Source organism: Saimiri boliviensis, chromosome 4 (genome assembly GCF_048565385.1).
Source record: "Saimiri boliviensis isolate mSaiBol1 chromosome 4, mSaiBol1.pri, whole genome shotgun sequence".
NCBI classification, from domain to species: Eukaryota; Metazoa; Chordata; class Mammalia; order Primates; family Cebidae; genus Saimiri; species Saimiri boliviensis.
In genome coordinates, this window is record NC_133452.1 from 11,460,756 (window position 1) to 11,482,238 (window position 21,483).

General features: G+C 47.1%; 1 protein-coding gene across 5 annotated transcripts in view; it reads right to left on the bottom strand.

Moving 5' to 3' along the window:
* Positions 1–21,483, bottom strand: part of SYTL3 (synaptotagmin like 3) — a 119,034-nt gene that overhangs the window by 42,981 nt on the left and 54,570 nt on the right. For 3 of the 5 annotated variants that reach the window (XM_074397186.1, XM_074397187.1, XM_074397188.1), the window contains 3 exons: positions 11,565–11,616; positions 9,526–9,595; positions 3,994–4,072 (listed from right to left, as the gene is read on the bottom strand). In XM_074397186.1, coding sequence (XP_074253287.1) covers positions 3,994–4,072; positions 9,526–9,595; positions 11,565–11,616 — 201 coding nt within the window. Of the gene's footprint in view, positions 1–3,993; positions 4,073–9,525; positions 9,596–11,564; positions 11,617–21,483 lie in introns of those variants that run through there. The other 2 variants (XM_074397189.1, XM_074397190.1) reach the window with 2 other exon arrangements.

Genomic DNA, 21,483 nt, shown 5'->3' on the forward strand with positions numbered 1-21,483 from the left:
TCACGTACATGAGTGCACACTCGTCCAAACATGAAGACAGCTGCCTACCACACAAGCCGGCTTTCCAGGAGTTCCTTACAAAGATATTACAATTAACACCATGTGACTCTTTGAAGAGAGGTAAAAATAAGATTTGGGGTGTCCTCATAACAATGACAGTAAGCAAACCCTGAAAAGATGGCTCTAAAAAAATGTGTTTCATTTTTACAGTATAACAGTGGCCTAGAATAAAGATGAATAACGTTGGAAGGAAGGACGCCCCAGACAGAAGTGAGAGAACCGCCTTCAAGATGGTTTCATTTTCCCTTGAGAACCCCGTTCCTCCAAACGTGAACTTTACAACTGTCTCTAGAGCGGTGCTGCCAGTAGACAAACAATGCAAGCCACGTATGTCATTTAAAATATTATAGTGGCCACATAAAAAAAGTAAAAAGAAACAGGTAACATTAAGTCTATTTCATTTGTTTTTGAGATGAAGTCTTGCTCTGTCACCCAGGAGTGCAATGATATGATCTCTGCTCACCGTAACCTCCGCCTCTTGCGTTCAAGCGATTCTCCTGCCTCAGCCTCCCAAGTAGCTGGGATTACAGGCGCCTGCCACCACACCCAGCTATTTTTTGTATTTTTAGTAGACACAGGGTTTCACCATGTTGGCCAGGCTCGTCTCGAACTCCTGAGCTCAAGTGATCCACCCACCTCGGCCTCCCAAAGTGCTAGGATTACAGGCATGAGCCACCATGCACAGCCAAATTAATTTTAATTCTGTATTTAGTTTAACGCAATATATCCAAAATATTATTAAAACATGGCATCGATTTTAAAGTTATCCATGAAATATTTTACCTTTGTTTTATTCCAAGCCTCTGAAACCCACTGTGTTTCAATTTGGTAGTGCATCTTGCAGCCATATTTCAGGGGCTCAAGAGTGACCCGTGCTTAGAGGCCACTGCAATGGACAGCAAGGCTCTCAACCCCTCTGGCTGCCCTCAGATCCACTCCTTGGGATGCTATATTGCATCAGTCCTCTGTCCTCTCGCTGCTTATTAGTTCTCTCCCGCCTGCACTGCCCAGGAGTGAGTCTTGTGGTGTCTCTTTCCTCTAGAGAGGGAAATTCAACACAGGCACCCCGAAACTGCTGGGGTGTCCAGCTTTTCCACCAGGATGCCTCCTAGACTTCCCTGAGAGCAATGCCATCTCCACATCTTCAAGGCGACCATCCAGAAACACCGGGGTGTCTTTTTAAGGCCGCAGCTCCCAAGGCACTGGCACGCATCAGGTCCTCAAAGTGGACAAAGTAAAAGATGTGCTCAGATGGCCATGCCCAGCCTGGACTGCGAGGCTGTGAGGGGCTCTGATTTCTAAGCCCTAAGGAGGAACTGGTCCCCCAGCAATCTCTTAGTGCCCACCCCAAAGCCTGGGCCTATTTGGGCCATTTAAGGGTCAGAGGCAAGGGGAGAGGATGAGCCTTCCTGAGAATTTGGGCTCTAAGAAATAGGCTTACAGGTCAGTATTAATGGGGGACAAAGCATAAGGAAGAGAAAGAAATGCAGGTTGCTCCTGAGCAAGACCAGTTTTTTCATTTCTTCTTCCTCCTTCTAAGGGGGACTGCAATGCTATCTTCTAGAAATGTACTGATCATAGACAGGGTTCAATCACTCATTTCCTCCTGCTGGTTTGACTTCACTGGGCAGCATCAGCAGCCAGAGGTCATAATTCCAGGTCAGCTTTCAATACCCCTCATGGACAAGGCCTCTCTTCAGCGCCTGGCCCAGCGCAAAGTTGGGGCTCTCCCCAGCCTCTCCCCGCAGACCTCAAGTGCCTATCTGACTTCCTCCCTTACGAATGAAGCTCCCCTTGGCACCCACTTCCATAGGGAAACAGGTAGCCAAAAAGATCACTGGGCATGAGAAGAAGAGCTCAAAACCCAAAGAAATGGGAGTCAGTGCCTACAGGATGCCACACGTCCTGTGGCAGAGATGGGAGGAGGGCGTATGTGGTCACGTGTCCTGTCCATATACAACTAGGGGAAGCATTCGGGAAAGGCCAGAGGCCAAGCGTCACTCCCAGGAGCCAGAAAGCTGGGGTTTTCTCTCTCTGCCTGTGGGCCGAGGGTGTGTGTGTGTGTGTGTGTGTGTGTCTGCACACACACACATACACACCCAGGTTATGAGGTTTCAGTCACTTCCCATATCTGAGAAGGGATGCTTGCTGCTTTGCTCTTGTGAATTCTCCCACACCCTACCCAGGGACTAGCTCTAGCTGTCCACCTGGGTATCACACTGCTTAGCCTTAAGCGTGTGAGCGGGTGCACAGGCCAGGCCATCGGGTGGCTGTTGGACAGCTGTGAGCATATCCAGTGCACCTGTGTGTAGGGCTGGGGTGTCCAGGAAGGCGCCTGTGTGCTGACGTGTGTGTCCCACTTCTCTGGATTTCGGTGGCTGAGGGATGACAGGGTTGGGGCTAACTCCAAGGCACTGATCCTACAGTGGCAGTGGTGGGAGACGATCCACAGAAGCCACATAGACTTGCAGAAGGGCTGTGCATCTAGAAAGACATACAGAAAAGGGTGGACTAGCGTCTCCTAGGTATGGGTCAGGAAAATAGCACCCGCAAGAGAACAGCAGCCAGGACAGCTGGAAAGTCCATTCCAGGCCGAAGGGCACAGAGCGGGGTACTGTCAGACAGCCTGGCAGGCTGGGAGCAGTGATTTTGAAGCCACCAAGTGCTCTTGGCAAACAGACCCATAAAATTCAGTTGCTTCCTCCCTCTGAACACGAAAGGAACGGATCGTTGCAGAGACAGTCACTGTTTCTGCTCACCTGAAGGGCAGCGCTTTGATGTCCATTGTCATCATGTGACAACTGAGACAGGGCTCATGAGGAATTCAGACAACTAATTAAAGTCATATAAAGAGACTGCCTCAGAGCCGAGAGCAGCACTGAGCCCATCTGCATGCAGCTGCAGAAAAGCGGATGATGAAGAGAAGCTGAGCAGAAACACACTGAAAGAGAAATCTGTGCCTAAGGACCCTTGAGCCCACTAAGGACATTTTCTAAACACCTGACCGGCCCTGGGCATCTTAGGAGGCATGAGAAAGGGCCTGTTCTCTGGGACTTGCATTTTAAGATAAGCAGAGAAAAAAGTATCTGAGCAAAAAGAACACTGAAAGACACAAGATTCCAAGTGGAAGTGGTTCTGGGTTACATGCATCTGCAGATCACAGGATTACTGCTAACCAAAGAAAACACAGTTACCCAGGAGCAAAGGAGAAAGGCGCAGTAATTCCATACAGATGATAGATATTGGGCCCCCACGGCCTGAAAGGTTCTGGTTTTAGATTCCCTGAAATTGTACCTTTTTTTTTTTTTTTTTTTTTTTTTGAGACAGAGTCTTGCTCTGTCGCCCAGGCTGGAGTGCAGTGGTATGATCTTGGCTCACTGCAACCTCCACCTCCTGGGTTCAAGTGATTATTCTCCTGCCTCAGTCTTCACAGTATCTGAGATTACAGGCACCCGCCATCACGCCAGGCTAATTTTTCTATTTTTAGCGGGGACGGGGTTTCACCACATTGGCCAAGCTGGTCTCAAACTCCTGATTTCAAGTGATCCACCCACCTTTTGGCCTCCCAAAGTGTTGGGATTACAGGTATGAGCCACCAAGCCTGGCCCTGAAATTGTATCTTTACGCTTTCTCTATTGGTCCTCAGGGAAGTCTGAGCTCCTTTGCCCATGATGCTGAGCTACGCAGGTTTTAGCAAGAGTAGGGGAAACTGAGCCAGACTTGTGGATTGAAATGGCATCTCCCTTCCCACAAGGAACCAGACGCCTGCTCTGTGGGGAAAGAGCCGAAGGCCTGGGTGCTGCAGCTTTCCCCAGGGTCCAGAGACAAAGTGAGTGGCCTGAGGGACAGTGCCCACCAAGGTCACCAGCCAGGCCCTGTGGGCTCGGCTGGCCTGGAGGTGGTGGGAAAACACATCACGAAGCATGCACTTACTTTTCACGTGGGTGGCAAGAGACAGAAATAAATTTTCCACGGACTTATTAAATCCTCTAAACTGACCAAGTTCCTGTAACTAAAACAGAGACAGAAGGAGAGAATGAGAGTTATGCTCGGTGACTTGTGTCTGCCTCAGCAGTACCCAGGCTGCCAACCCCAAAACACTGGCCTGTGGGTGTGTGGGCGTGGTGCTTGGGGTACAGGCGGGTGTGGCGTGTGCATGCAGGCCTGGAGGGGGACAGCAGTCTTCCCCAGGGCTTGGCATCCTGTTTACTCAGCGTCTCTCCTGCTTTTGACATTCACATTGAAGGAGCATCATCAATGGGTTGTTGACAAGATATCGAGTATCCCTTGGAAATGATGCCTGGTATTTCACTGGCTCAAAGACTTACTCAAGGAATTACTTCTTGTTTACCCTCTTTTCTCCTACGCCCCCCCCACCCCCGCCCAACTCTCTGCAGAAGGGATGTCAACAAAGGTGGAATGCGAGTGGCACAGGACAGGACAATGGCAAAAGCTACAAGGTGACCAGCCAAGAGCTGACGGGCTCCATTTCCCAAAGCAGAAGAGAAGAAATAGGAGATCAAACAACAGAAAGGAGATCGCTTCCCTCTCTGGGTCCCATCCATTCATCCATCCATCCACCCATCTAGCCACCAAACATCCATCCACCTTACCATCCATCTAATCATTCATCTGTCCAATAAATACATCTTGAGCATGTAGGTACTGGAACAACTCTGGAGAATTTACAATTTCAAGGAAAAAGCAGAGCAGGATTTTGAAGGTCACCCCAGAGTCTCAGTTGAAAATGGAAAAAAAAGTATGTGATTCTTCTCCCTTATTAGCATTATATATTTTGGGGTTTGGATCATAATCTCAAAGACACGGTCTCAAATGCCATCACCACAAATGTTGAAAGATCAACACAAAATCCCTAAAGATCAAAATCCCTAAACTCTAAATCCCTAAAGATTAAAATCCCTGAAGTCTAAATTCCTAACATCAAAAACCCCCAAAATCACAATTACAGGATAGTTGCATCATATTAGGGGGACCTCTTACCTTGTTACATCTTTATTAAATTAAGTATGACTTAAGAAGACCCTATGAGTACTAGGTTGACAAGAGGTGGACTTGTGGACTTAATTAATGACACCTTAATTTTAGGCATCCATTTGACTGCATTCAGGAATATTTAGAAACCTGGTAAGGCATTATTCTGGGTGTGTCTGTGAGGGTGTTGCCAGAGGAGATTAGTGTGAGTCTGAGATGATTAGGTTAGAAAGATCTGCTCTCAATATCGACAGGCACCATCCACTCAACCAGGGGCCCAAGGAGAACAAATACAGAAAGTGAATTGGTTTCTGAGAGCTGGAACAGACTTTTCTTCTGCTGCCTTGGACATCAGAACTCCAGGTTGACTGGCCATTGGACTCCACGACTTAGACCAGAGGCTCCCTGGGTCCTGAGTCTTTGCACTGGGAATTATATTATCAGAGGTGTGTGAACCACAACAACTCCATCTTGAATAGGGGCTAGATAAAATGAGGCTGAGACCTACCGGGCTGCACTCCCAGGTGATTACGGTATTCTAAGTCACAGGATTAGACACGAGGTCAGCACAAGATACACGTCATAAAGACCTTGCTGATAAAACAGGTTGCAGTAAAGAAGCCAGCTAAAACCCACCAAAGACAACCTGGTGACCAGAGTTCACTCTGGTCATCCTCACTGCTACACTCCCACCAGCGCCATGACAGTTTACAAGTGCCATGGCAACGTCAGGAAGTTACCCTATATAATCTAAAAAGAGGAGGCATGAATAATCCACCCCCTGTTTAGTATATCATTGAGAAATAACCATAAAAATGGGCAACCAGCAGCCCTCAGGGCTGTTTTGTCTATGGAGCAGCCATTCTTTTTTTTTTTTTTTTTTTTTTTTGAGATGGAGTCTTGCTCTGTAGCCCAGGCTGGAGTGCAGTGGTGCAATCTCAGCTCACTGCAACCTCCAACTCCAGGGTCCCAGTTCAAGCAATTCTTCTACCTCAGCCTCTCAAGAACTGGAATTACAGGCACAAGCCACCATGCCCAGATAATTTTTGTATTTTTTAGTAGAGACAGCATTTCACCATGTTGGCCAGTCTGGTCTTGAACTCCCTGACTTTGTGATCCACCCACCTCAGCCTCCCAAAGTGCTGGGATTACAGGCGTGAGCCACCACGCCCAGCCAGAGTAGCCATTCTTTATTCCTTTATTTCCTGATAAACTTGCTTTCACTTTACTTTATGGACTTGCCCTGAATTCTTTCTTCCACAAGATCCAAGAACCATCTCTGGAGGTTTGAATCAGGACCTCTTTTCTATAACAACACCATCGGCTTTCCTGGTGTTGAGGCCTGACTTGGGCTGAGACATGCTACTGGTATCCCAGGGTCTCCAGTTTGCAGATGGCTTGTGGAGAGACTTCTCAGCCACCACAATCACGTGAGCCAATTCCCCTAATAAGACCCCTCTCATGTATCTATATACATATCCTGTTGGCTCTGTCTCCCTGCAGAACTACAGATTCGGTATTGAGGAAGCCAAATATCATTCTTCCTTACCGTATTCCTTACAACACAACAGAAGAGATCTGTGAAACTGTTCCTTCACAAAAAAGGCTGCGATATGTGTATATTATTTAATAATGAATGATAAAAGTTTTAAAAAGCTAATTGTATTGGTATCACAAAGGCAGGAAATAGCTTAATTATAACAACTGAGCAATAACCAGCCTTTCAAATGGACAGCATGTGCTTACAAAACGCATAGACCACAACCTCTCTCCAAATACAAGGCAGCAAGTGTTTCACAGATCCTAGAAGTAAAACACAGGCCAAAAAAAAAAAAAAAAAAAAACAAGAAATCTCCACGGGCAAACTATTTAGTTCTGTGTGAATTCTCCCCTTTCATACATAGCACAGTTCGCTATGCTACGTATTTCTTTTTTTTTTTTTTTTGAGACAGAGTCTCACTTCATCACCAGGCACCAGGCTGGAGGGCAGTGGCACGATCTCGGCTCACTGCAACCTCCACTTCCCAGGTTCAAGCAATTCTCCTACCTCAGCCTCCCGAGTAGCTGGGACTACAGGCGTGCGCCACCACGCCCAGCTAATTTTTGTATTTTTAGTAAAGACGGGGTTTCACCATGTTGGCCAGGATGGTCTCGATCTCTTGACCTCGTGATCCGCCTGCCTTGGCCTCCCAAACTGCTGAGCTTACAGGCATGAGCCACCGCACCCGGCCTATGCTATGTATTTCATCTGCATCATTTCCCATGCTGGAGGTAAAAACTGCATAGAGACTTTTAGAGTTTTGTGTTATGCATTTTTTTCTGCAAATTGACTCCATGGAAGTACGTCATCACAACATGACTTTGACGTGTAAGTAAAAATGTTGCTATTTCCTAAGTGAAGAGACCTCCTTTTTGTGCATCTGTATTTGCAAAAGACACAATTTCTTGAAATCTCAGCCATTTGGGTGACTGCGTATGCAATGGCGACCCACAGCGGCTTTTGATCCATCTCGTCAAATGACTGTTTGAAAAGTACCTTTGTTCATAACAGTATTTTAGTTACAAAGCTGGATCCACACAGTACCAGCCATCGTAATATGTGTTTCTACATTTCCCTTTCTGATGTATTTCTTTATAAACATGGGTCATCTGCTCCTGTTATACCCATGGGACTGGCGTTAGTACAGCTGAGAGTTCATGCTTATAAAATTATGCATGCTGTTCCAGTCTATTTATTATGTAAAGCGGCCAATGAAGTGTTCCATCATGGTTTTAGGTTTTAGTTTGTTTGATTAGAGACAGTCTCGCTCTGTCGCCCAGGCTGGAATGCTGTGGCGCAATTACGGCTCACTGTAGCCCTGGCCTCCTGGGCTCAAGGGATCCTCCTCCCTCAGCCTGCTAAGTAGCTGAGTCTACAGGCATGTGCTGCCATGCCCAGCTAATTTTGTTATTTTTTGGAGAGATAGGGTCTCACTATGTTGCCCAGGCTGTTATCACATTTTTATATGTTTCTCAAATCCCGTTTAAATTTTTAAAATAAATTTCTTCAAAATAATTTTTTAGATTTTCTAGGATTATATTTTTAGGATTTTGGTTTTTCAGGATCCAGCATTCAGGATGATGGCACTCATCATCTGGGAAGTATGATCAGCTCCCATATTCTCCCATATATACTTCTGGGAGTATGATCAGCTCCCATATTCTCCCATATATAACTTCTGAGAATATGATCAGTTCCCATATTCTCCCATATATAACTGCTCTCTTTGATTTACGGAATAATAATGAAGATAACAAAGACCATGTACTTCCATGGCACTTTATGGTTCTCCAAGTACCAGCATAGACATTATTTTGTTAATTTCTCACAACAGCTATGGGACGACAAATATAGATGCTTTTTCTGACTTACGATGTTTTGACCTACAATTTTCTGACTTGATGATGGTGTGAAAGCAATACATATTCAGTAGAAACCGTACTTTGCATTTTGATCTTTTCATTTTGTGTAATATTTTAATTTTTATTATAAAATAGGCTTTGCATTAAATGATTCTGCCCAACTGTAGGCTAACGCAAGTGATTGGAGCACATTTAAGGCAGCTAGGCTAAGCTACGATATTTGGTAAGTTAGGCGTATTAAATACAATTTTTTTTTTTTTTAAGATGGAGTCTTGTTCTGTTGCCCAGGCTGGAGTGCAGTGGCACTTGGCTCACTGCAACCTCCACCTCCGAGGCTCAATTAATTCTCCTGCCTCAGCCTCCCGAGTAGCTGGGACTATAGGTACCCAGCACCACGCTCAGCTAATTTTTGTATTTTTAGGGTTTCACCATGTTGGCCTGGCTGGTCTCAAACTCCTAGCCTCAAAGTGCTGGGATTACAGGAATGAGCCACCACGCCTGGCTAAACATATTTTTGACTTATAATATTTTCAACTTAATAGGGGAATATTGGGACATAACCCTATCATAAGTCAAGCAGCAGCTGTATAATTACTTCCACCTCTCAGAGGGGAAATCCAGGTAACTGCCCCAAGATCACACAGATAATTTCTTTGGACAGAAATGGTGCTGGTCCGCTGTACATTAGAGCCTGCAAACACGCAAAAGAGACACTCCCACTCTCACACACCCATAACCAACCTTATTTCCCCTTAGAGCCCAGAGACGCTACGCACACACCCAGCACAGAGCAGAGTTGGGGAAGAGGGCCCATGCCATGCCAAGAGTAAAGAGACCTTAGGTGCAGGCAGAAGGGGTCACTGACGATGCAGATGGTCCCGCCACCAGATGGAGAGAAGCTCTGACCATCCTCGAGGCCCTCACTCCCTGCCCCGCTTTGTGGCCCGCTCCAGGCACAGTCAAATCCCTTTGCTGGGAGGCTCTGTGCCCAGCCTCAGCCTCGAAAGCTCCCCTGCCTCCTCTCCTTGCCCCTTCCCCGTGCTAGAGAAGTGCCCAAAATGGATGCATTACCCTGCCAGGACTGCAGCTGCACTGGCTCTCACTCAGAGGAGGCGGAGTAGGAGGAACCACAGAAATTTTGCTGCAAAGGAAAATACAGGAATAAGAAACGGGTTGTGAACTATGCAAGTCATTCGTTTTACAAATACACAAAATGTGTCACTATTCTGTAATTCGAGTTCTCCACCTGTTTTTTTTTGTTTGTTTGTTTGTTTGTTTGTTTCTTTTTTGAGATGGAGTCCTGTTCTTTGCCCAGGCTGGAGTACAATGGTATGATCTCAGCTCACTGCAACCTCTGCCTCCTAGGTTCAAACGATTCTCCTTCCTCAGCCTCCCAAGTAGCTGGGATTACAGGAGCCCACCACAACGCCCAGCTAATTTTTGTATTTTTAGTAGATGGGGTTTCACCATGTTAGCCAGGCTGGTCTCAAACTCCTGATCTCCAGGGATCCCAACGTCCTGGGATTACAGGCATGAGCTACCACATCCGACCTCCGCCTTCTTTTTTAACTGCCTCACTTTTTGGAAAAATAGCCAGCAGCCCTGCTTGGACCTGCTGCTCTTTGCAGGGCATGACTTCTTGGTATCTATATGAGGGTGACGCTGCCTAAAACCTGGGTACTCCGCTCTGCTCAGTCATATGTTCTGAAATGCCCTAGGTGCTTGGGCCTGGACCTGCCACCTGGCTGTGGGGAAACTCCTGACTCCCACCTGCGTTCCCGTGTTCTCTTAGCACAAACCAGCAGAAGCGCCACAAATGTTGGGGATGCAAAAATCAACCACGAAGGAAACTGGAAGCTTGTACTAAAAGAAATGGGAAAGATTGCTGGGAGCAGTGGCTCACTCCTGTAATCCCAGCACTTTGGGAAGCCGAAGCAGGCGGATCACTGGAGGTCAGGAATTCAAGACCAGCCTGACCGACCGGGTGAAACCCCGTCTCTACTAAAAATACAAAAATGAGCTGGCTGTGGTGGCACGTGCCTGTAATCTCAGCTACTTTGGAGGCTCAGGCAGGAGAATTGCTTGAACCTGGGAGTCAGAGGTTGCAGTGAGCTGTGACCTTGCCACTGTACTCCAGCTTGGAGACAGAGCAAGACTCCATCTAAAAAAAAAAAAAGAAAGAAAGAAAGAAATGGGAAAAAATCAGGGAGGAAAAAAATGAAAAAGTCTTGATACTGGAAAATTGCACCATGGGCCAAACAAAATAGCAGCTGGTGGGGGCTTTCAGAAATACTTTCATAAATTCAGTGTTATCGGGTGCGTGAATGATGGCCAGCTTCGTGACCGCTCGGTTTTTAGAATTTTGTGCAAAAGTTCCCATCTCTCAGGCCATCATTCAATTACATCAGTGTTTATTCCACCAATATCACTAACGTGCCAGGTGCTGGGGAAGATGTTAGAGACAGGCATGATTAAGCAAAGCAAACGCTTGCTTTAGAATTTCACTTAAGGTGCCATTAAAGATAATACTTAGTTTCGTTATAACATTTCAGGAGAATTTAAGAAACGGAGCAGAACCGCGGGGCGCGGTGGCTCACGCCTGTAATCCCAGCACTTTGGGAGGCCAAGGCGGGCAGATCACAAGGTCGGGAGTTTGAGACCAGCCTGCCCAACATGGTGAAACCCTGTCTCTACTACAAAAATTAGCCGGGCATGGTGGCATGTGCCTGTAATCCCAGCTACTCAGGAGGCTGGGGCAGGAGAATCCCTTGAACTGGGGAGGTGGAGGTTGCAGTGAGCCAAGATCGCACCACTGCACTCCAGCCTGGGTGACAGCGAAATTCTGTCTTAAAAAAAAAGACACAGAGAAGAATGTTTAGTGAGAAAATACCGTGCTTCTCATGAGAATCTGCAAAGCTTCTCATGAGAATCTGGAAACATCTCTGCTTTAATCTTTTTCAGGAACTTTATCTTTAAAAGAAAAAAAAAAAAAAAAAGAGGTACATTCCAAAGCAGTGATGTGAAAGTCAAAGATCTATAAGTTCTTTCAGAGTGTCCTCTGCGCTCCTGCCCTGGAGGGCCTGGGACGGTCTGTCCCATGTAACACTCACCTCAGCTTCTGATAAGATTGCAAGAGCTGCGCTCCAGCTGTCTCCTGTTTGCCTGCAAGAGATAGCAATAGAGGTCATTTATTAGTAGGAATAGCATTCAGCTGGTTCAAATACAGGACATAATAGATTAAAATTATTTTCTCTAGTATCATTTCTTGTGATTCAAAAGTAGGAGATCGTTTTGAGGTGATAGAAATGTTCCAAAATCAGCTTGTGGCGATGGTTGCACAACTTAGTAAAGGTACTCAACATCACTGCGTTGTACACTGAAAAGATACATTTTACGTTCTGGAAATTATACTCCGCTAAAGCTGTTGTTTAAGCTTTGTGGCACACACAATATGAAGCCATCATTGTTGGGAATGACTGCTTTTATTAAAAGTTGATGTGGATTAGCTTTCCTAAATCTTCCATTCGTCCTCTGGAAACATTTCATAATAGAATGAGTCTATTCCTCTAAACTGGCCTTGTGAGGAAGATTAAATTAATCTTTTAAAAACTGTAATCTACTTATTTCTAGTTATGGAGGCTAATAATTTCCTAAATAAGACTGCATCTGATATAGTACTCCTTTTGTTGCAAGAAAAGAGGTTTTTATGATGTATTAAGATCCCAGAAATAAAATTCAGTGTGTTCCCAGTTCTGTGAACTCAGCGTTTCCTGGCCAGGTGCAGAGGAAGACGGCCGTCTTCACCCAGCAGGGGGCCGGGGAGAAGGTTTCTCCTGCTAAGGGAGGTTCCCAGGGGGCTCCATCTACCCATTACACAGACCAGACCACCAAGCCTGCCACCCTCAGAGGCGGTCCAGCTCCTGTGCCGTGCCGTGCGCTTGGGGGATTTTAGCCATTCCAAAGAAACATTTACATATAGAAATATCATTTCCATAAGACACACTGAAGGACAAGGATAGTGAGAAAGTCAGATGGGCTGGCCTTTGGGAGGGAGAAAGGCATCTGATGTTAAGCTGTCAACACCAAGCCTCAAGCCTCAAAGGAAGGAGACAGCCCCGAGGTCGGGGTCCTTAACCAGGCTGGCCGCGGGGAGCACAGGAGCCTTTGAAATCATAGCTAAAGTTTCCAGTCTACCTCCCTGCATGCATTTTCTGCGGTTCATCTGGGGTACATATGGCATTCTTGGGATGTTATAAGGTGCCTGTGACCCTTCCCTCCCCATTAAGAAATGCTTCTCTAAGACAGAATGAAAAGGTACAATGCAGCCTTGCCCGAAGTTCCAGCACTCAGCTAGTAGAACCAGCTGGTAAGAGATGAAAGCTGGCACCTGCAGGAGCTGCCCAGAGAGAACATTCAGGTCCAACCAAGAGAGACAGCCTGACTGCAGCGTGCTGGCTGTGGAAGCAAGAACAGCCACCACACTGCTCATCCTGCCTATCTCAGGGAGGGCACAGACCCCAGAGACAGCAAGCGCAGAGCAGTCCGTGGGCAGGGACATACCACAGGGTGCTCCTGTCCCTGGGTCCCCCTGCCCCATGTGGTCTTACAGCCCTTACTGTCACCCTGCCCCACATCTCCTGCTCTACATGACCTTACAGCCCTGTCACCCTGTCCTGGGTCCCTCCTACTCTATGTGACCTTATGGCCCTCACTGTCACCCTGTCCCGGTGCCCCTCAGCCCATGTGACCTTACAGCCCTCACTATCACCCTGTCCTGAGACCCCCTGCTCTATGTGACCTTACAACCCTGTCACCCTGCCCCTGGGACCTTCCTGTCCCGTGTGATCTTACAGCCCTGTCACCCTGTCCCGGGTCCCCCTTGCCCCATGTGACCTTACAGCTCTGTCACCCTGTCCTGGGTCCCCCCATGACCCATGTGACCTTACAGCTCTGTCACCCTGTCCTGGGTCCCCCCATGACCCATGTGACCTCACAGCCTTTACTGTCAGCCTGTCCCTGGTTGTTGCAACACTGTCCTGAGGCACAGCCACCAAAAAGGCACATTCCTCTTGGAGAATCCGATCCTATCTCGCTATAGCCTGGAGCCCTTCAATGACTCCCTACAGCAGGCGACCTAAAGTCCAGGCCCACGTGGCATCCAGAGTGCCCCAGCTACGGGCCCCCCCCCCTCCGCTTGCAGGCCTTGCCCTTTCACTCTAGCACACCAATTGTCCTTATTCCCCTGCTTACCCGGTGAGGCCGGCCCAGCCTGTACGATTACTGTCACCCCCACCTCGTCTCCTCGTGCTGTTATTCCCTGCGGGCAGTTCTACCTCAGGCCCACATCTCAGACCCCGCTTAGAAAACCTCCGCTTCAGCCGGGCGCGGTGGCTCACGCCTGTAATCCCAGCACTTTGGGAGGCCGAGGCGGGTGGATCACGAGGTCAAGAGATAGAGACCATCCTGGTCAACAGGGTGAAACCCCGTCTCTACTAAACATACAAAAAATTAGCTGGGCATGGTGGCACGTGCCTGTAATCCCAGCTACTCAGGAGGCTGAGGCAGGAGAATTGTCTGAACCCAGGGGGCGGAGGTTGCGGTGAGCCGAGATCGCGCCGTTGCACTCCAGCCTGGGTAACAAGAGTGAAACTCCGTCTCAAAAAGAAAAAGAAAAAGAAAAAGAAAACCTCCGCTTGGGCCAGGGTCTCCTCGGCGCCCCTGCTACCTGCTACGGCTCCTGCACCGCCCGAGCGAGCGCGTGGCTCTCTGCTGCCCCCTGCCGGCTGTGGCGACGCGGGGCACAGGCAGGGCCTTTGTCAAGGCTGGAGGGGGAACGTTGCGTTCCACTGGCCCCGGGAGGGGAGGGGCCCGTCACCGCTGCTCCATTCGTCCCTGTGACAGCAGCCACAGACAGAACTAAAGGGCAGGCGTGCCCGTTCCCATGAAATTTCATGGACACTGGAATTTGAGTGTGTCACAAAGATTATTCTTTAGATTTTGTGGGGTTTTTTTTTTTAACCATTTAAAAATGTAAAACCCAGACCGGGCATGGTGGTTCAGGCCTGTAATCCCAGCACTTTGGGAGGCCGAGGTGGACGGATCACTTGAGGTCAGGAGTTGGAGACCAGACTGGCCAACACAGTGAAACCCTGCCTATACGAAAAATACAAAAATTAGCCTAGCCAGGTGTGATGGCGCATGCTTGTAATCGCGGCTTCTCAGGAGGTTGAGGTGGGAGGATCCCTTGAACTCAAGAGGCGGAGGTTGCAGTGAGCCGAGGCTGCACCCCTGCACTCCAGCCTGGGTAACAGAGTGAGACTCCGGCTCAAAATACTAATAATAATAATGTAAAACCTACTCTTAGCTCACAGGACATAGGAAAGCAGGCAGGGGGACCTGCAGGTGTCCGTGTGTCCCCTGCCCTCACTGCCCCAGTTGTGGCCTGTGGCTGTCAGCAGGGCAGGGGTTGCTGGAGACACAGAGCCGCAATCCCAGTGGAGCAAGACCAGGCGGATTTGAGTGCTCAAGGAAGCCAGAGAAGCGCTGCCCTATGCAGCTTTTGCCAACCCGCCGCCGACTATCATTTTACTTCTCTGATTCCTCAGTTGTTTCTTCCTAGAAGCTTCCTTAAAGAGCTCCAAATCTTGACTTCTTGTTAACATGTCAGCATGTTCACACAAGGAGCTGTGAGCTGCCCACAGACAGACATCCCTCGAGAGGCAGGTTCTTTGGACCAAGGGCCTCCACCCTGCCTTGCCTGGCTGGCAAGTGGCTCTAGCAGGGATCTCCGTCTTGGCCAGGGACAGGAACAGCTGCGGGCCAGAGCCTGGGTCTGCGGCTGCCAGGACTTGTCTCGGGTGCACGGCTGGTTGGCAGCTTTGTCTGCCAGGCCCGGCGCAGAGCGCTTTGCTCACATTTGCTGCTCAGCGGCTGCCAGGTGTCATCCCAATTCCATAAATGAAAAGCGAGGCTCAGGGACATGGCGTCATGGGCCCAAAGTCACAGCGTCTACCAGTTGCAAAGCTGGACGTTGTACCACAGTTCGCCTAAAAAGTCTGCAAAAAGTCAGAAAGCGGACAAATATAACTGAGAAGGGAGGGGCTGGGAACAAGACCAGAGCGGGGATAGCCCAGGGCCGTCCAGACAGGGGGTCACTGCTCTGCTCCTGGTTGAACATTTTCCTAATACAAAGCCAGGCGCAAAACCACCACATAGAAACCAACAGCCACGCCCTGGAAAGCTCAGTAACATTTCTTAATTTTTCCATATTTCATATTTGTCACTTATATCTCACTCTGCTTAAATCTTCAGGGAGCAATGCCTGTGTGTGAGTCTCAGGACCCGAGGGAGAGCAGCCGGGTAGTGAGTGAGCAGACAGGGGCAGGTTTCACAACCACAAGAAGCATGACTTCGTTGGAGCTGTAAAACCAAATGTGTGTGAACACAAGGTCATCGGTTTTGCACAACGAATTTCATTAACTCGTTCACATTAATTAAATGCAATACACACAGGTACTTTGACAGAGATAAGAATAAGTGATGCCAGGTATGGTGGCTCATACCTGCAATCCCAGCACTTTGGGAGGCTGAGATGGGAGGACTGCTTGAGCCCAGGAGTTCAAGACAAGCCTAGGTAACATGGCAAAATCCCATCTCTCCAAAATAAAATGTGTTTATTTTTTATGTTATTCTTCTTTTTTTTTTTTTTTGAGACAGAGTCTCCCTCTGTCACCCAGGCTGGAGTGCAGTGGCCCAGTCCCAGCTCACTGCAACCTTCGCTGCCCTGATTCAAGCGATTCTCCTACCTCAGGCTCCAGAGTAGCTGGGATTACAGGTGCACAACACCTCGCTGGCTAATTTCTGTATTTTTAGTAGAAAGAGGGTTTCACCATGTCAGCCAGGCGGGTCTTGAACCCCTGACCTCAAGTGATCCACCTACCTCAGCCTCCCAAAGTGCTGGGATTACAGCCATGAGCCACCATGCCTGGCCCAAATTTTTCTAAATTAATAATAACAATAAAGGAATAAGTGAGTCACCACCTCTACCCCCAGCAGGGCCCACAGTGTTGTGAGGGTTCACACCAACTATCGATTGAGGCAGTGGGGAGTCAAGAGCCGCCACGTATTGCTCAAAAACCAGTCCCGCCCCTACAGCTGGCATGTCTGTGACAAGTCATTATACATCTATGCATCCATCCATTTCTCAGCCTAGAAATAATAGGGATGAAACAACTTATTTCAGCTACTGATACAAATCCGTACACACAGATGCCCACCTCAAACTGGGCTCCGTCATGACGTCAGGTGAGGATGTGAACCCCCAACCACGCCAGCGCCCTGGACTGCAATTCCTGCAGCAGATGCAGGCTCTGTGGCTTCACCCCCTTCTCCCGGTGACTCTGTCCTTGGGGAAAGAGGCCACAGGGAAGGCTCCCTGGAATGTCCCACAGCGACTCAATCAACCTGCCATGTCGTGCTGCTCATAGCTGAGAGTTTTCAGGTCCTGAACCGCATCATTAGTGCAGCTAGGCCTCTTTCAAAGCAGGATCAGCAAATCCCTCCTCTACTGAAAGGCCGAACAGCAGCCCTATGTGCAGAAGCTCACACACACCACACGGCACGGGTCACACTGCAGCGCTAAGATGGGCAGTCAGGGGGCAGGTGGCTTTCCCTGTGGCCACCTCTCTGCTGGTGCCTGTGGAGTGGGAGCAACATCCTGTGTAAGAAATCATACCCTGGAGTTCCACGTGCCACCAAAGCAAAGCCCAGGTGAGGCTATCTACACGGGCCTGGGCAAATGTGCCCCTTCCACAAGAGGCCATATGTCCACCCTAGGAAATTTGTCATAATATATGGGTCTTATTAGAACAACACATTTTGCTGTATCTGACATAAACAAGCATCATACTTAATGCATGAATGTATTATTTGAACAATACCGCCTTAGAAGCGGCTCCCTGGTGCAGTGTCCGACCTGTGCCACTGTAAGTGACAATCCTGAGGGTTGGCCCACACTGAAGTTTGAGTACTCGCCAAATGCTAGAGGAAGGTGAGCACAGCCAGGGTTTGGAGTGGGTGTTGGACAACTACACCGTGTTTTAGAACTTTTTTCCTTAGTGGGGAGAAAAGGTCCCTGGAACAAGACAGTTTTAAACCAATCTATCCCTGGAACAATACAGTTTTAAACCAATCTATAGCTCACAAATTCAAAATGGAAAAAAATCTCTCTAAAAGTTTGACCTAGAAAAATCCCTCAGCATGTAAAGCATCATGATATCCAGTCACAAATGGTTTTGGAACAGGAGTCCAGAGACATTTTTATTATTTTAGATAGAGTCTCGCTCTGTCATCCAGGCTGGAGTGCAGTGGCATGATCTCAGCTCACTGCAGCCTCTGCCTCCTGTGTTCAAGTGATTCTCCTGCCTCAGCCTCCCATGTAGCTGGGATTACAGGTACCGATCACCATGCCCAGCTAAATTTGTATTTTTAGTAGAGACTGGATTTCACTATGTTGGCCAGCTGGTCTCGAACCCCTGACCTCACGTTATCCACGCAGCTCTGCCTCCCAAAGTGCTGGGATTACAGGCGTGAGCCACCACACCCAGCCCAGAGCCATCTGAAGCACATTTTAGTCCTTAAGAAAATTTGAGCTAAGTTAGCACTGGCTCCAAGCCACTGTCCCAGGACGAAAGAAGACTCAGTGCAGGACTGTGAATCAGCAAGCAGCGCCTTCCAGGGAGCAACAATTATAATGGTAGATTTACAATCCTATGGGCATGAAGCATCCCCCACGTGGTGTCCTTCTGGCACCAGACATTACTCTTCTGCTTAGCGACAGGAGAGAACAGTACCTTTTCCCTTTAATGAAGCTACCCATGTCCCGTCAGGCAGACACTCTGGGCAGTAAGTCTGCCACTGATATACACTCAAGGCTGAGGGTGACTGGTTCAGGCGTGGTGAGTGCCTGGGGCTAACAGGTGTAAACTGCTTTGCAGCATCCTTTGGATTTTCTCTAAAAAATGAATATGGGCTCGAGAGCTCTCTACATATGCTGGATGTTAATCTCTTATCAGATATGTGATCTGAAACTATCTTCTCTCATTCTGTCACTTACCTTTCTATGTTGTTAATAGTGTCCTTTGGGGCACAAAATTTTTCATATTGATGATGTCCAATTTCTCTATTTTTCATTTTGTTCCCTGAGCCTTTGCTGTCACAGCTAAGAAATCACACCAGATCCGGCCGGGTGTGGTGGCTCAAGCCTGTAATCCCAGCACTTTGGGAGGCCGAGACGGGTGGATCACGAAGTCAAAAGATCAAGACCCTCCTGGTCAACATGGTGAAACCCCGTCTCTACTAAAAATACAAAAAATTAGCTGGGCGTGGTGGCGCGTGCCTGTAATCCCAGCTACTCAGGAGGCTGAGGCAGGAGAATTGCCTGAACCCAGGAGGCGGAGGTTGCAGTGAGCCAAGATCGTGCCATTGCACTCCAGCCTGGGTAACGAGAGCGAAACTCTGTCTCAAAACAAAAAACAAAACAAACAAACAAAAATAAGAAATCACACCAGATCCAATGTCGTGAATCTTTGTCCCTGATTGATTAATTTGAAACAGGGTATGGCTCCATCACCCAGCTGGGGTGCAGTGGCATGATCCTGGTTCACTACAGGTTCAACCTCCCATGTTCAAGTGATCCTCCCACCTCAGCCTCCCAAGTAGCTTGGACCACAGGCATGCACCACCATGCTCAACTAATTTTTTCTGTTGTTGTTTTTTTTTTTTTTTTTTTGTAGAGACAGGGTTTCACCATGTTGCCCAGGCTGGTCTTGAACTCCCAGGCTCAATCAATCCACCTACCTCAGCTTCCCAAAGTGCTGGGATTACAGGCATGAACCACCACACCCAGCCTCCCTATTTATTCTAAGAAAACAAGAGCTTTTACATTTAGGTCTTTGGTGTGTTTTGGGATAATTTTTGCATACATTGTTAGGTAAGGGTCAGGCTTACCTTATTTTCCTTAGCACTTGCTAAGGAAAATAAGCCAACTTCTTTCTTTTGTATGTGGATATCCAGTTTTCCCAGTGCCATTTGTTGAAAAGACTGTCCTTTCCCTACTCAATGGTCTTAGCACCCTTTTCAAAAATCATTTGACCATACATGCATGGCTTTATTTCTAGGCTGTTTGATTCCATTGGTCTATATGTCTGTCTTTATGTTAGTACCACACTGTTTTGATTACTGCAGCTTTGTAGTAAGTTTTGAGATCAGGAAGCATCAGTCCTCCAGCTTTGTTCATTTTTTTAAAGAAACAAATCAAACAATCCAATTCAAAAAACAGGCAAAGGACTTGAATAGACATTTCTCCAAAGAAGATATACAAATGGCCAATAAGCACATGAAAAGATGTTCAACATCACTAATTATTAGGGAAACGCAAATCAAAACCACAATACCACTTCACACTCATTAGGGTACATACTATCAAGAACATAGAAAGTAAGTGTTGTAAAAATAAGTGTTAATAAAATAAGTGTTAGCATGGGTGTGAAAAACTGGACCCCTGTGCATTGCTAGTGGGGAAGTATAATAAAATGGGGCAGCAGATGTTGAAAATTCCATGGCATTTCCTCAATAAATTAAACATAGAATTACCATTTCATCCAGTAATTCCACTTCTGAGTACACACACAAAAGAATTTAAGGCAGGAACTCTAATAAATATTTGAACAACAATGTACCCAGCAGCATTATTCACAATGGCCAAACAACCCAAACGTCCATCAACAGATGAAAGGATCAACGAAACATGGCATATCCATGACAGGATATTACTCATCCCTAAAAAGGAATGAAATTCTGATGATGCATTCTATACAACATGAATGAACCTCGAGGACATGTTGCTAAGTGAAATAAGCCAGACACAAAAGAACAAATACATCATGATTCCACTTACATGTGGTACCTAGAGTAGTTACATTCATAAAGACAGAATGTAGGTCAGTGGGGGAGGGGAGGGTGGAGAGTTACTATTTAATGGGTACAGAGTTTCAACACAGCAGGATGAAAAAGCTCTAGAGACAGATGCTGGTGATGTTTGCAAGTATACTTAATGCCAGTCAACTTAATGTTTAAAAATGGCTAAAATGGCAAACATTATATTGTGCATAGTTTGCCACAATTTAAAAAATGAACATGAAGTTCTTAAATTCAAAATTATCTTCTATTTAAGTATATAGGTGGGTGCCCTTGAAAAAATTATTCATATGAAGAGAGAGTTTAACGGTGCCAAATTACTCCCTAAAAACTACCCTGATGAGTAATTTTGTCTCTATATGAACACATGAATCCTTCATTCAGAAATCCCTTCAGTTCAGTTACTTCACCTTGATTTCCATTCTGTTCACTGAAATAGAAAAAATGATGGTCATGAAAACGTTGTCGTATGTTATCAGCTGATCATCTAGAGTTGACGTCAGCAAACTTTTTCTGTAAATTTTTAGGTAGAAAGTTTCAGGCTTTGCCAACCATAATGTCTCTGTTGCAACTACGCAACCTGTTGCGAATGCAGCCATAGATATGAGAATGGGTAAACATGGCTGTGTTCCAATAAAACTTTATTTACAAAAGCAGGTGATGGGCCAGATTTGGCCTGCAGGCTGTTGTTTGCCAACTCCCAAAAGAGCAGGGAGCCTTTAGTAAACTGAAATATTGACGAGCCCAATAACCAGCCCACCTAATCATGGTTCTTCCTCCACTCCTAAAGCAGTGAATCAAAACCCCAACGAAGCAAGTTAGTAGTGGGGTGGTTATGACAATTCAGGACCAAGATGTTGGCTGCCTAAAGGGACCTCATTATCAAGGAGTGATGGACAGGGCTCAGAGGACATCAGAAGAGACACAGAAGTCCTGGAAGGAACGCTGGCGCTCAGAGAACAGCAGGGAAACTCCAGTCACACAGTTAGATACTTGAGATACAAAAAACATCTAGGTTAAATTCATGTATTCAAAGTGACTTGGACCTTCTAA